General features: G+C 50.0%; 1 protein-coding gene across 2 annotated transcripts in view; it reads left to right on the top strand.

Annotated features, from left to right (window-relative positions):
* Positions 1-11,315, top strand: part of Sdk2 (sidekick cell adhesion molecule 2) — a 284,873-nt gene extending 273,558 nt beyond the window's left edge. For both annotated transcript variants that reach the window (XM_042283063.2, XM_006970439.4), the window contains one exon: positions 7,133-11,315. In XM_042283063.2, the coding sequence (XP_042138997.1) occupies positions 7,133-7,486 (354 nt within the window). In that variant the 3' untranslated portion in view covers positions 7,487-11,315. The remainder of the gene's footprint in view (positions 1-7,132) is intronic.
* Positions 11,316-15,811: the final 4,496 nt, after the last annotated feature.

Genomic DNA, 15,811 nt, shown 5'->3' with positions numbered 1-15,811 from the left:
TGTCTCTCCCTCTCCATCTCTCTAGTCCTGCAATGGAACCCAGGGTCCCCCACATGCTAGGTGAGAATTTTACCCCTAAACCACATCACTGTCCTCTGGCTCATTTCCTGAGCCTGCTCTCAGGACATGGAGGTGATGGAGACATGGTTGTGACCCCCAGGTTCTCCTTCGGGTCTTCAGGGTTAGACCTGGAGGTACAGGAGCTGACTTTGTCCCTCTGACACCCTTGTTACACACGTCTAGGAATCCTCCTTGTCAGAGCTCTCTGGGTTATCAGTCGGGGTCTGGAGTGTAGCATATCCACTCTGATGGCTGTCCTCGGCAGGTGACAGACATGGGTCCCTGAGGATCAGCAACCATTCCCTCTCAGTGTCGGCGGCTCTTGAGAGAGTCACTGCCTCTTTGGGCTGTCCCATCTCCCAGGTCTTCTGTGCATGAGTGTGCATGTGCAGCCTGGTTTATATTGTGAGTCAGGTCACCCCAATTCTCCTTCTCTAAAACTAGTGCAAATGCGTCCAGCCTCTCTCCTGTGAGATAGTCGTAAAAAAAAAAAAAAATGTCAGTTTAGCTTCAGAATAAATGTACATGATGAGATGCAGTGTGAGAGAGGCCTCCCAGAGTGATGTGGGCGAAGGACTAGAGGAAGAGACTCCTGGCTCATGCAAAGGACCCAGGGCCATGCCTCTAGAGATGCTAGGGAAAGGGGCCCCGAGCACAGGAAAGGCACACCCAAAGAGATTTGCCTGTGGCTTGTTTGAGGGAATGTCTAAAAATGCAGCCTGGCTGCATTCCAACTCCATTTTCAAAATAACAGTTGAAAAAAAAATGTATTTAGCACACAAATACATCTCAATGGAAAAGAAACACTCAGCCCACAGCGTATGTCTTCTGATCTTGGATCCAGTTGCTAGCAGTTTCAGGGTCAGCCAGCTTCAAGCTCACTTAAAAGAATTAAATCTATGTAAAAAAGTATAAAGAAAACGTGTAGAACCAATCACATCTCATAGGATATTTATTGAGTGTGTGGAGCACTTACTAGGGAGTCAGGATGGGCTCCAAGAATTGTGGGTAAATGAGATTACTTGGTCCTCAGAGTCTCTGGAAGGTATGGTGGCATTATGACCACTTCTAGGTTAATACAATAACCGAGAGTGAGTGGGAGTGTCACATGTAACCCTCTCAACAAGTCCAGAACCCCCAACCCCCTGTTACACCTTTCCTAGAACAACTTTCTGTAGGTCAGGCACACGGAGGGAGTAAGTGCTGAGTCAGAGGGACTTTGTGACAGCCGATTATGATCTGTTGGGGAAGGCTACCTGTCCCTAAATAATCACCTTTCAATTCTCACTCAAATATCACGGGACCATAATGACTAACTGTAAGAAGAAAGCGATGTCCAAACTTCTGTTTCCTGTGGTTTGAGGAAGCTGAAGCAGGGAAAAGAGACCAGGGGAAAAGGTCGCTGCCCAAAGGCATGTAGAGGAGAAATGCGGGGTTGGAAGCAGGGGGTCCCAGAAGAAGCTGGCATTCATTTGGTGTGTACAGGTCTGAGCCAGACACAGAAGGAGCCACGTGGGTCTGAGTCAGGTACTTGGTCCCCTTCCCACATGGCTTCTGCCTGTGAATGTCTCAGATCTTTTTGTCTGTTTTGTTTCTTGTCCATCGGATTGGGCCATTCCTGGTATAGATTCATGTCTCCCATTCCCCTTAGCCCAAAGAGAGAGGTACTGCAGGGCAGGAGAGCTTGTGGATCCCTTTTCCGTGCCAAGCCCCATGTCCTGTGCATCTCATTTAGCACCCAGCAGCCCCACCATGGTAGTGGATTGATCTCCCACATAGCACTTGGAAATATGGAGACTTGGAGATAGAGATGTCAAACACCAAGTTCTTGGACACAGAGCTCAGGAGGGCAGGTCACTGAGATTCAGTCTACATCCTGCTGACTCTGAAGACAACATCCACCCCGAACCTATCTCAGGAACCTCCCTCAAGGCCACTGGCCACAGACATCCCCGACAGCTAGTCAGCATAAGCTGTCACTTTACCTGCAGGGGCACAGGTTAGGAATACACATGACATTGTCTGAGCTAACATTTTTCAAGCTGTTTTCATGCAGGGAGCTCAGAGCTCTGACAAATGTTCCCTCAAGGGGATATCAGTGAAGTCCTCTGAAGATTCTCAGGAGCCCCTTACCATGTCATCAGCCTATCTAACTCGAATCCCCAAGGCTGCAGCCCCTGCAGAAGGTAGCAATTCTGCCTCAAAGGTTAGCACATCCAAGGGGCGGGGCCAGAGTACTGTGCCCAGAATGAGGCAGGCAGGACAGAGCCCCTGGGATCCCAGATGAGGGAAGGGATCTCTTCCAGTCTCTTAGTCTCTGAAGGACCCACCTGTGTCTTCAAAATAGGCACACACACAGACACAGTCACGGGGACACACACACACACACACACACACACACACAGAGTCTGCCTGGTCCCAGATCTCAAACATGTCTCAAAGCCTTGGGCAGCTCCTCATCCTCCACCTTTTGGAGATGAGCAAAGGGCTTTGTCTCCACTTTGGGGTTTCAGCTTTTTCTCTGGATTTGGCTCCTCCTCCACGCCTGTCCCCCAGCCTGGCATCTGCCCTCCCTCTCAGGAGACTGGGTAATTGCTGATTGAGTGGCTTTGAAGAGCTGTTAAGAGGCCAGGGAACTAAAGCCTTCGCTTGATGGCCTGGCAGGATGGGCCCTGAAAGCCCCCTTTGTGCTTGCCCGCTCCTGGGAAGCTGCATTCAGTTACTGAGAGAGGCTGGAAGCTGCAATCGGAGCCCCTGGTCCCCCTCACGCTCTTTCTTCTCACCCCACCCCCACCCTGAAAAGAAACAGATGTTCAGGGAGGTGGAGGCGGGACTGCTCTGTTTGTCTGAGGCAAAGACGACCCCCCGCCCCGCTTCCTCCTTGGCCTTGGGGAGCGGGAGGAGGGGCTGGCCAACAGCTCTGACCCCACCTCCTAGGCACCCTCTCTTCTAGCCTTCCCATCTGTCAGGGCTGCTCTCCCAGACGGCCAGGCATCCAGTAGGTGCTCAACAGATAGCAGCCGCTGGTCTGTGGTCTGGGGTGATGTAGATGAATGAATGGGCTTTCAGATTTGGCCCCAGAAGAGCCAGAGAGGACCCACCCCATCCCCAAACCAGGCCCATTCACTGCTGGTTAGCAGGGCGGGGCAGCTGCCCCATTCCAGTGACGTCACTGAAGCAGCCTCCAATCCCCGGCCCCTTCTGATCTCTCCCAAGGGGCTCGGAGTCCTCCCACAGAAGCTCCGTCCCTGCCCCAGGCTTTCTCCCCAGTCATACCGTTTACTTGACCTCTCCTGCTTTGACTCCCTCTGCCCGATAGGTAACAAGCTACCATGTTACAGGCCAGTCCACCAGGCCGAGAGCCCAAGAGTGGTAGTGACAAACGTGCTTCACTAGTAAGGGCCGGGTCACCACCACCCACCCCAGGGCCTCCTGCGTTGTTGTAGGAGGGGCACACCGTGATCTGGGGCTCCCCCCACCCCCAATGAGTGGGCTATGTCATCAACCTCTCCAGCTCGAATCCCCAAGGCTGCAGCCCCTGCAGAAAGTGGCAACTCTGCCTGGAAGGTTAGCACCTCCAGGGGGCGGGGCCAGAGTACTGTGCCCAGAATGAGGTCAGGCAGGACAGAGCCCCTGGGACCCCAGAGGAGGGAGGGGATCCCTTCCAGTCTCTTAGTCTCTGAAGGATCCACTTGTGTCCTCAACACACACACACACACACACACACACACACAATGTGTGGGCTGGGGCTAGCCAAAGTTCTAGAAGCCTTGGAAATGCTGGCAAACTCTTCAAGACAGGAAGCTAGTGGAGAGACCTAACCTGGTACTCTATACCCCCAGACCCTTCTGGAGGAGAGATGCCTTACCCACCCACTGCTCACACTCCGCCTCCACGACCACCACCATCACCCCCAGGCTCTCACCTCAGGCCATTAGCCTGGCCTCAGCATATGGAATCCTTCTGTCTATGTCTTTTGTTCTGGGTAGGCAGCTGGTCAGACACATACACACACACACACACACACACACACACACACACACACACACACACACACACAAAACCCAGCTCACATTGTGCTGCCTTGAATCCGTGGAGAATTGACTGAGGGGCTGTCCATTGTGGGCCCTACCCTCCTGCTAAGGGGAGAAGCTGGGACTGCAGGGGGTGGGTAGGAGAGGAGGGATGGGAAGGAGGGGTGAGCCGGGGAAGTAAATTAGCAGATGCCTGGGGAGCATTTGTCTCCCTGGAGGGAGGGGAGGGCCTCTCACTCCCCTCTAGGAGCTCCCGAGAGGAGTAAGGGCAAGTCAAGAGCAAGTGTGGCTTTCCGAAAATCAGGCTGACCTGAGCTGAGGTCTAGCCAGGCCCACCTCCCAGCAAAACCCTCACTCTCTCCCTGCATGTGCTTGTCTTTAGCACTCTGCAACTGCCCTGAAAGCACCCAAGCCCATGCAGCATTAGCATGAACATAGCTTCAGCCAGCTCTCAATCAGTAGTACCCAGTGTCAGCACTCTCTTTCACATAGCATCAGTACTCACACAGAACAGGTACTTACATAGTACCAGTACCCATGTAACATTAGTAGAATTCACACAGTGCCATTAGTATTCACAGAATCAGTATTCAGTCACATAGCATGAGCACTACTCACTCAGCAACAGTACCCCTGAAGCATTAGCACTCACATAGCACCAGTACCCATGCAGCAGTAGTACTCACACAACCCCAGTACTCACATAACACCAGAATCCATAGAATTGGTGCTTGCACAGCATGGGCACACACACAGGGACGGTTCCCATGCAGGGTTAGTGCTCACAAATACCAGCATTTGCATAGTGTTAGTGCCCTGGCAACACGCACACTGAGCAGCCTTAGCATTCGCATCGTGATAGAACAGAGGTGTGAAAACTCATTACAGAAATGCCACGTCGGCAGCTCCTGCCTCCCCAGGATCATCTGCCTCAGAAGTCACCATAGCTTTGCCTCTTTTGAGGGTCCAGATGTCACAAAGGACTTTCTCCCTGGAACGCTTTGTGCATCCCATCCCCCATGGCTCAGGCCTGGGAACCAAGTCACCTCCAGTGGGTCACCCCAAACTCACTGGTGTTCCCAAGCTGGGTTCTGTTGCCAGCACTCTCCCTGACAAGCATGTTTCCCTTAGGTTTACGTAAGTTGTGAACTGGCCAGCTAGGGACCCTGGTGGGTAGAAGGGAGAGGAAGCCAGAGCATTAGCTGGGTAGGAGCCAGGCAGCCTTGGTGGCATCCTCCGGGCTGCATGTCCCTAAGTGTGCCTTTCACCATTCGAGCTGGCCTCTTCCCCAAGTCTCCATCTGTTGTCTTCTCAAGACGTTGCTGGAAGCTTGGGGTGGGGGAGGGGGGCTGATAATTTTAGCTTTGCAATTCAGTTTACAATTCAGATTGACTTGTCCCCTGCGGAAGAGGCATGTGCAGAGAACTGCAGAATGTCATAACAGAGTTAAGAATAATTGAATGTTTCATGTTGGGGGGGGGGGGGCGCTCCAAAGTCATCATAAGAGAATTTGGAGCTTTCGTTGGCATTTAAAATTTTTTTTTCACGTGTTTCTGTGGTTCGTGTACAAATGAGTGTAGGAGGCCAGAGATGCCAAAAGAGGGCATCGGAGTCCTTGGAGCTGGGATTACAGGCTGTTGTGAACTGCACATCGTGGGTGCTGAGACCCAAGCCCAGGTCCTGTGGAAGAGCTTCAGGCTCTGACTGCCGAGCCATGTCTCCAGCCCCTGTTGACATTCCTGTCACGATGATTTCCTGACTTCCCCTTGCTTTTACCCTGAATCCCATGAGTGGCCACCTGCATTTCCACTGCCCACGGTTTCCATCTTAATCCAGCTCACACTTCACTTCTTGTCACAGAGCACAGGGGTGGCCCAGGGTAGAAGGTTTCTTGGGGCTCTAGCCCCCGGTGGTTAAGAGCACTTGTTCTTGCTGAGAACCTAGGTTCAATTCCCAATACCCACGTGGTGGCTCACAACTGTCCATAACTCCAAATTCCCAGGTCCAGTGTCCTCTTCTGACCTCTAGATGCCGGGCACACACGTAGTACACAGCCATACATTCAAGCAAAACACTCATACGGGTTAAACAAATCTTAAAAAAAAAAAAATTGATAGCATCTTGCCATGGATGATCAGGGTTTAGAAATGCAAACTGTCTTTAAAATCACTGTGCTAAGTCAAGGACACCAGAAGCAGCTTGAACATGGTATTTATCATTCCAGCACTCAGGAGGCTGAGGCATGAGGATTGTCACACACTTGAGGCCAGCCTGGGCTGTATAGTATGTTCTAGACCATCTTGGGCTAAAGAATGAGACCTTGTCTCAAAAACCAATGAACTAAAGGAAGACACTGTCATAAAAACATATAGTGCGGACCCATCTGTATAGAGAATCTGGAACAGGTGTTCCTGAAGAGATGTGTGGTTGTGTTGGGAGAAGAGGGGATAGGAAGAGAGGGCTCAATGGATTCAGGGTTGTACTTCTGGGTGACCAAAATATTTGGAGCTGGATAGACCTAATGGCTCACAGTGTCACCGACTGAACAGTGCTGAATTACTCACTTTAAAATGGTTGACTTTATTTTAAGTGAATTTTACTTCAACTGGGAAGAATAAAGGTTAGGATTTGAGGTCTGGCTGGCTCAGTGGTGTGGGTCTGAGATCCTAGCTATCATGAGGTTAAGCAGGAAGAACACAAGTTGAAGTCCAGCATAGTGAGTTCAAGGCCAGCCTAGGAAGCCCTGTCTCAAAATGAAAAAGTAGGAAGGGGATTCAGGGGTAGCCCAGTGGTAGAACACTTGCCCACCATGAGTGAGGCCTTACTTTTCAAGCCTTAGTACCACAAAGGAAAAAGATGGCCGTGTTGCCCTGGGCAGCTCATGATGGAAGACGTCTCAGGGAAGGGGACATGAAAGGATGCTGTGGGGTGAGGGCTTGAGATATTCAAGGTCCAGGGCTTGAAAGAGGCAGAATGTCCTGTGCCTTTGCGCCCTGACCTCACAGGGACACTGACAGCCCGCTTCTCTGTCCTCCCAGGGAAGTGACAGCGAGTATGAAGTGGACACAAACCCTCAGAAAGCCCACTCCTTCGTCAACCATTACATCAGTGACCCCACGTATTACAACTCTTGGCGGCGTCAGCAGAAAGGCATCTCCCGGGCCCAGGCCTACAGCTACACAGAGAGCGATTCTGGCGAACCTGACCACGTCACTGTCCCCAATAGCAACAGCACCCAGCAGGGCAGCCTTTTCCGGCCCAAGGCCAGCCGGACTCCAACGCCCCAAAACCCCCCAAACCCCCCAAGTCAGCAGAGCACCCTCTACCGTCCCCCCAGCAGCCTCGCCCCTGGTTCCCGGGCACCCATAGCAGGGTTCTCATCCTTCGTTTGACATCAGAAGAGGAAAAAGAATGAGAAAAAAAATGACACCAAAATCCTCCTTTGCCACTTCCCAGAACGCCTGCCAGAAAACACACAAGAAACCCCCACCAAGACATCGGATCAACTTTTCACCTCTCCAGTTTGTTTTTCCAGAGATTCCAGGGCCAGCAGAGCCGGGGTGGAGGAGGAGGAGGACGGGGAAGAAACCCCTGGGACATGGACGTGTGTGACCTGCAACAGCTTCTCACATCCTTGGGGTCCATTGTGCAGTGTGGAGGGTGGAGACCAGATAGTCTCACTTCTGCCCAGGGTAGAGGGGCTTGGGACTCTGGAGAGGAGGGAGGAGGGGGGCTGTAGGCAGGTGGGGCTGAGGGATGGAGATGCTTCTAGACATGCAGCCAACTTCACCCTTCCCACGTGGGCTAGATCTTGCTATCCTTGCTCCTCTGCGAAAGGATGGGTGTCCTCAGAGGCGAAGCCTGACTGTTGTCTCTGGCTCTCCCTGGCAGGTGTCCCATGGCCTTGCCAGCCTCCTGCCCTGCCTCAGCACCCTCCCAGGGCTCTTTACCCTTGTTCATCTTCTCTACCAAGCGTTTGGCTTATTTGGGGGAAAAGAAGAAGAAAAATCAAAGGGTGAGAATCCACTTAGCAACTTCCTCATTCCTGAAAAAAAATTTTTTTTTAAATTGCAAATTCAAGGAAGAGGGCCTGAGGGCTGGGAGAAAGTCCTCAGCTGCTTAACTGAGCCCTGCCTCCTGTTGCTTGGATTTACTTCCCTGAATGCAGATAAGGAGGGGTGACATCTGGGAATGGAGACCCAGGCTGCTGGCTGCACATTGGGGCATGCTTCAGGGAGATGTCCTGCAGGAAGTCAGAGATGCAAGGACGAAGCCTTGACTGTCTTCTTTTCCTCTACCTGCCCAACACTGAGAAAAGGGAAACGGGGTGGGGGGAGCTTAGGATGGGAAGCTCAGCTCAGCCCACCTAGCCGTGGAGGAAAGTTGTATGCACAGATGGACCGCTTCCTCTGAATGTACACCTTCCTGCTAACCCATGCACCTGCCCTCATGAACTTGTGGGGGAAAAAGGGGGGAGGGGGTACAGAAGCCCCTCCCTGAGACTTCTTTGCCCAACAACATTTTCACATGTCTCTACCCACAACACACAGGTGCCCAAAGGGGCGGCCCAGGCCCAGTGCCTGGTCTTGAGGCTTTACAAAGAATCAAAGATCACTTGAACCCCTTCTAACATCTCCCAGGTTAGGTTCCGTGAAGCCAGAGTTGGGAAGGACCAAGGAGGGGACAGCCAGGAAGTTCTGTCCAAACTGAACATGGCGGTTGAGATGCATGGATAGCCATAGAGGTGGGTCGGATGGGATTGAGGGACAAGAACAGCTGTTGGGAGAGAAAGCTGGTACTCCAGGAATGTTCTGTAAAAAGCTGTGGGGGGCCTGAACTTCACATCAGCTTTGAGCTTCCAATGCAAGAGTTTGGGGAGGAGGTTTTCTGATGTCCTGGGTTGTCTGAGGCCCTTGGGGACACCAACCAGCCCTTTAAGGTTCAGCCTACTGCCGGGAATGCATGGCTGCCCCTATCAGAGGCTGCATTGGGGCCCGTCCAGTTCAATGAAGGACCAGCCTTGGTGGGAGTATACACTCATTACTGCTGGCCTTATTGAGAGGCCCAAGTGGGGAGCCTGCAGCTGTCCCCCTAGTTAGTCACTGCTAATTCTCACTGGTCGGGGACATCTGAGTCAAAGGCCTGAGTAAAGGACACACTCGGATTACTAAGTGTGTGGGCTCCTCCCTACACACCTGCCCCCTGGAATATGTGAATGAAGAAATGTTGGAAGCCAGATCAGCATGCAGGTGACCCATGCTGTGTGTGAACAAAGGCTTTTCACAGTGACCTCTCCTAAGCAGGTCCTAAAGTCCCTAAGCCAGGAAGCACAGCCTTGTCTCCAAAGGGCTGAAGCCTCGCCCCTCTGAGGAGTCAGGTTCCTAGGGCTACCTCGGACTTTGTCAGTCAGCTGGACCCCAATCCCTGCAGCATCTGGCCTCTCCAGAGCCACACATATGCAGATGCTGCATAAGCTCACACTGCCACGCTTACTTTGCGTCCCTCATTACTTTTTTTAAACAACTTCATCTTTTTTCCTGTCTTTAGAGGCTTTAACCTTTTGAGGATGTTCCCAGTTTACATTAGGGAATTATTAGCCTAGCCCAGCTGAGTGAGGGAGCTTTATAGAGGAAGCAGGAATTGTTTAAAAAAAAAATTGTGTGTGTGCACGTGTGTGTGTGTTACACATGAGGACAATTTTCCTTTGCCTTTAATGAATCACCTGGTGCACTGAAAACCCCCTCCCCCTCTGTGTGCTCATTGGAACCCTTGCTGACGTCCATGTGCACGTGCAAACGTGTGTTCATGTACAAGCATGCAAAGATATACACAGAACATACACATCGATATGTGTTAGCAAAGGGCCTCTTACCATGCCCTATGATGGCCCCTGGCTGTCTCTCATCTCCATGAGGCATGGGTCACTTATTTTGGGGGTATCACTGGGACCTATTGCCCAAGCAGCTGGGCACATCACTAACTATAAGTCCTAGATGAGCCTAGGGTGAAAGTCTCTATTCGGTCACTACCTGCCCAGAGGGGTGATTATTGCCTCCACAGCCCCAGTTACATCTGGACACCCTGTAGCTTTTCAGCTGTGGAACTCTAGGTGGTTTTATGTCATCTCCTGGTCCATGTTTACATTTCTGCTGGGCAGTGGAGGGTCCCAAGAACTCCACCCAGACACCTGGCCACATGCTAACAGTGTGGCGGGTACCAACCCTGAGTAAGGAGGAGCTTTCAATTTCCTGAGCCGCTGAGGCCAGGGCTGCTGTCTTGTGACTCTGTGGGAAACAGGTTCACAGAAGGACATGCCTGGCATGTCCTTTTGCTGTTGCCTCTCTGTGGCCTGAGAAAATGTGCGATGTATTCAGAAGCCCATGTATGCTGGGGCTACTCTTTCCTCTCCTGGGAATGCCTCCTGCATTCTTGCAGGCTCTGCACCCAGATTGCCAAGACTAACCAAATAGCTGCTCTGGGTTCCAGAAGCATCTTCCTCCAGACAGCTGCAGGGAGTTTACAAACCCACGCCGCCTCTCCCAGGCCCCCCTTTACCCCAAACCTGACACTGCCGTGACCAGAGGGAACAAGAAAACAGCCAGGCTGCCTCGACAGCCCTTGCTTCTGGAGGCCTTCTGTCTTCGTTGTCCATGCCTGCCCTGGACAGCAAACCTAAAGGTGCCAGAGGCTGCCCTAGGCAGGGGCTCCCCTTGCCTTCTCACGTGGCGCAGTGAAGAGGTCACATTGTGCAGCTCGCCATATGCACCATCAGCAGGGGAAAAAGGGGACCCATGAACAGCCACCACCAGCTTCTGAGTGCCTCTGTGGTCCCATACAGGGACACCAACCCTAACCAACACCTTGAGCACAGGTGCCCCACCCTCTTGGGACAACCCCCTCTTCTCTGTTTCCATAAAAACAAATCCAAAGCATTTAAATGTGTTACCTTTCCTCACCCATATAGACTCCCAAAACAAAACTCGGTACAAATCTTTATTTTTTGATTTAAAAGCTATAATGAAAAATTATGGGGAGAGTATTCATTATGGCAGGTGTCTATCTGTAAGAAAAAATATATATCTATATGTCATATAGCTTGTTAGCAAGTTTATTTTTTAAATGAAAGGTAAGAAAGAAGTTGATTTGAAATATATACCATGAGAAGTCCCATGTCCTGTCAAACTGTCCGTATTTTATAAATAAACATTTTTTTTTTTTTTTTTTGGAGTTCTGAAGCAGCAGTTCTTTTCTTCACTACAAATTCTGTTCCTCAAACATTTGTTCCTATTTCTAGCCATGTGGGGATTGTACAGAGTGAGCCAAGGGCAGGACTGGGCCGCCCTCTTGATTCGTCAGCAGGAGGTATCTATACCTTTAAACAAAAGCGCCTGCTTTAGCCTGGGAGTGTAACTCAGGGGTAGGATGGCAGTCTGGCGTGCAGATTTAACCCAGCATCAGTCTCTAGCACCAAAAAGAGAAAAAGAAAAGAATGTGTTATTTTAAGTTTGGGGGACAAGAGCCCCTCAGATATGTGATGCAACTGATAACGGTCAATAACGATAGCAGCGGGGGTGGGGTGGGGAGGGGAGGGTGTCTCCATGGTTTCCAGTGGTTGTAGCTATTGCTAAGAACCCAAGTTCATCCCAGCATCCACATCACTGGATGCCCACAACTGCCTGTAATTCCAGTTCTAGGGGATCCAGCTCCCTTTGCTGCCCTCCACAGCCACACGTGTACACACACACACACACACACACACACACATTAATGATAAATATGTACAATATAATGTCAGCAAGGGGTGACACATACATGCCACACTCCATGCCCAGCATGGGTCAAATGATCACTTGTTATGTGATAACTGATGAAGCCTTGTGACAGCCAAGGAGGGTGACAGAGCATTTTAAGCTTGCTCTCTGGAAGCGGCAGAACCAGGATTGGTCTCTAATGAAGTAGTCTGACTCTGGGGGTACACACTCTCAGAGATCTGGTGAGGCAGCCCCTTTTTAGGTTTTCTTTTTTTTCTTTTTCTTTTTTCTTTTTCTTTTTTTTTTTTTTTCTTTTTTTTTTTGGTTTTTCGAGACAGTGTTTCTCTGTATAGCTTTGTGCCTTTCCTGGAACTCACTCTGTAACCCAGGCTGGCCTCGATCTCACAGAGATCTGCCTGCCTCTGCCTCCCGAGTGCTGGGATTAAAGGCGTGCACCTGTACCACCACCACCACCACCACCACCACCAGGCCCTTTTTAGTTTTTAACCTCTACAAATCTAGCACCCTGGGCCATTGAAGGTTGTTTTTAATGTTTGAGGTAGGACTTTTTGTTGTGCATTTGTTTACTTTTTACTTTTTTTTTTCTTTTTCTTTTTTCTTTTTTTTTAAGAGTCTTACTTCCCAGACTGGCCTGGAAGTCACAACAACCCTCCTGCCTCAGCATCCCAAATTCTGGGATCGCATTACTGTTGAGCTCATCAGATTCAATTAACAGCACTTGGGAGACAGAGGCAGGCAGATTTTTTGTGAGTTCAAGACCAGCTTGGTCTATACAGTGAGTTCAAGACCAGCCATGGCTACAGAGTGAGACCTTGTCTCAAAAAGAAAAATAAAGAAAATGGAGAAATATATGTAGGTTAAATAGTTGTTACTTAAAATGCACAAATGTAAATTCATTCACCAATGTGTTGGTGTTGAGCCGTGACATCCTTTTTCTGCACATTGGCAACTCTCTGTGATCCTCTACTTTGCATAAGCCACATCTATTTTACATAAATCACATTTATAATCCAACATTAGTGATTTCCTCTTTTTTTTCTTTTCTTTCTTCCTCCTTTCACTCTTTTTGTTTGTTGCTTGTTTCTTTTTAAAGTCGTTTTTGAAAAAAAATAATATGTGTATAGGTGTTTTCGCCTGCATGTGAGTGTGCACAGTGTATGTGCAATGCCCTTGGAGGGCAATAGAGGGCGTTGGATCCCCTGGAACTGGAGTTACAGATAGTGGTGTGCTACCAGGTGAGTGCAAAAAAATCCAAAATGAGTCCTTTGGAAGAACAGCTGGTGCTTTTAACCACCGAGGCACCTCTGTACCCCTTTTGTGTTCCCAGACAGCCTTGAACTTGAAGCTGTCCTGATTCAGCTTCTGAGTGAGGAGGTTACAGACATATACTATGTCTGACCTTTGTTTGTTTGTTTGAAGCAAGGTCTCTGTATCCCTGGCTGGCCCAGAATTCACTGTGTAGTCCAAACTAACCTGAAGCTCATAGCAATTCTCCTGCCTCAGGCTTCTGAGTGCCTGGATTACAGACATGAACTATCATTCCCAGTTTAAGTTTCTATTTAACTGGGCATGGTAGCACATGCATTTAATCCCAGCAGTTGGGAGGCAGAAGCAGACAGATCTCTGAGTTCGAGGCCAGCCTGGTCTGCATAGTAAGTTCCAGGCTGGCCAAGATTACATAGTGAGATGGGGTCTCAACACCACCACCACCCCAAAAAAGAAGAAACTGAAAAAAAAAGTAAAGGGTGTGTGTCTGTCTGTGTGTGTATGTCTGTGTGTGTGTCTGTGTGTGTATGTCTGTGTGTGTGTATGTTTCTGTGTGTGCGCATGTGTGTCTGTGTCTCTGTGTGTGTGTGTCTGTATGTCTGTGTGTGTATGTCTCTCTCTGTGTGCATGTGTCTGTATGTCTGTGTGTGTGCATGTGTCTGTATGTCTCTGTGTGTGTGTGTCTGTGTCTGTGTATGTATGTCTGTGTGTGTGTATGTCTGTGTGTGTGTGCCTGTGTGTCTATGTCTCTGTGTGTGTGTGCATGTGTCTGTATGCCTGTGTGTGTGTGTCTGTGTATGTATGTCTGTGTGTGTATGTCTGTGTGTGTATGTCTGTGTGTGTGTGTGTGTGCGCATGGGTCTGTATGTCTGTGTGTGTGTGTCTGTGTGTGTATGTCTGTGTGTGTGTATGTCTGTGTGTGTGCGTGTGTGTCTGTGTCTCTGTGTGTGTGCATGTGTCTATATGTCTGTGTGTGTGTGCGCGCGCGTCTGTGTTTCTGTGTGTGTCTGTATGTCTATGTGTGTGTGTCTGTGTCTGTATGTCTGTGTATGTGTGTGTGTCTGTATGTCTGTGTATGTGTCTGTGTGTGTGTGTGCACATGCCATGGCACATGCGCAGGGGTCAGAGAATGACAGTTCAGGTCCAGGGGATTGCATTCAGGTTGTCAGGCTTGGCAGCAAGCTTCTTTTCCCACGGAGCCATCTAGCTAACTTTTGTTTGTTTCTTTCTTGGAGTCTGGGTCTTTTATTTCTTCCTGTTCCTCTATTACGCCACAAGTTCGTAGCGAGCAGGCTTCAGCTGCATAGGCTCCTTCCAGAGAGTTCTCACACAGCCTGCTTCTCCGGGTGGCGCAGGCTGGCGTTGCAGGTGAACCCAGGTGCCTTCCTCTTTGGTTTCCTTTTTCCTTTGATCAGATCCTTGGCCGTGTCAACTCATAGAGAGTTTACTATGCTTAGCGCACACTTTAATCTCTCGGAAAGACTCCCCCGCCCCTTACTTGTTTACAGCGATGCAAACAGCAGGCTGAGTGACACTCTGGTCACAGTGACATTTGAGGGCATTCCACTGGAGCAGTGCTCATTCCTCTGACATCTGCAACATCACCCTTGCAGATACATGTACCCATAGGACTGTTGGAGTCCATTTACGTTTCCTCGTAGCTTTACGCAGCAGGTCTGTCTGCATAAAGGGGGTGATTGGACCACGGGGCCTGAGCACCAGGTGTCTGAGACGTCTGCACTTGGCTGTGCTGGGGGGAGGACTTTTGCTCCACCCCTTGGCATTCATTTAAAAACCCTTTGGCAGAGACAGTCAGGGCCTGATGGATTGGGATCCAGGCCCTCTCGAGGCTGTCCTGTATTTTCTATTTCTCTCCCCTCTATACTTCTAATATTTTTTGCTGCTCCTGCTCAAGAGTACCCTGGGGAAAAGTAGGGGTGAGATGGACCCCCACAAAGGACCGACTTCCCATTTTCTAAAATGCCCACAGAATATACAGTGGGCACCTCTCTCTCCTCCTTCTGTGTCATTTTGGGGAATTGCTGGAAGTTGATGGTTCTGGTCAAAAGTTGAGTTCCTATTTCTTTAAGGAAAAGCAGTTTACAGAAATGACCAGTTGCCGAGAGAGGAGAGACCTCCAGCTCTAATGACCTTTCCCCAAGAGTCTCCAGGTCCTACCCAGGACTGAGTCACCAAGGCTTTTTATTTTTGTAGCTTCCCTTTACCAACAGGAACGTACTTTGCAGAGAAATAACCGCTCTGTCTGCACTCTTATTTTACACCTTACATCATAGTTTATGAAGTTAGGTAAAAACTCTCAGAAGGTCTACCTGCATAAACAAGTCTGGGACAATTGGTGCTTTGTAACAGCCTGGTGCCAGGAGGGGAAATGTGCAGGCCTGATGGACAGCAGCCTGCCACCTTCAGCATGCAGGGCTCTAGAGGGGTCTCTGTGCTTTGCAAAGAAATCGAAGGCATGCACTGAATCCAGGAGACGGGTCAGGGGAGGTCAGAGAAGCGACGTCTGTTTATATCACATTGCAAGCCCTGTGTGCTACACTTCACAGCGGATTCTCACATTGATAAGGGGTTCTCGGTGGTCATTTTGACGACACATAATTTTTATCTTGCATGTAATTTGGAGCCCCATTCCCACATTAGAAGTAACTTCCAGCCCTA

Source organism: Peromyscus maniculatus, chromosome 8 (genome assembly GCF_049852395.1).
Source record: "Peromyscus maniculatus bairdii isolate BWxNUB_F1_BW_parent chromosome 8, HU_Pman_BW_mat_3.1, whole genome shotgun sequence".
NCBI classification, from domain to species: domain Eukaryota; kingdom Metazoa; phylum Chordata; class Mammalia; order Rodentia; family Cricetidae; genus Peromyscus; species Peromyscus maniculatus.
The sequence above is the reverse complement of the archived record's forward strand: the minus strand, read 5'-3'. Positions and strand labels throughout refer to the sequence as shown.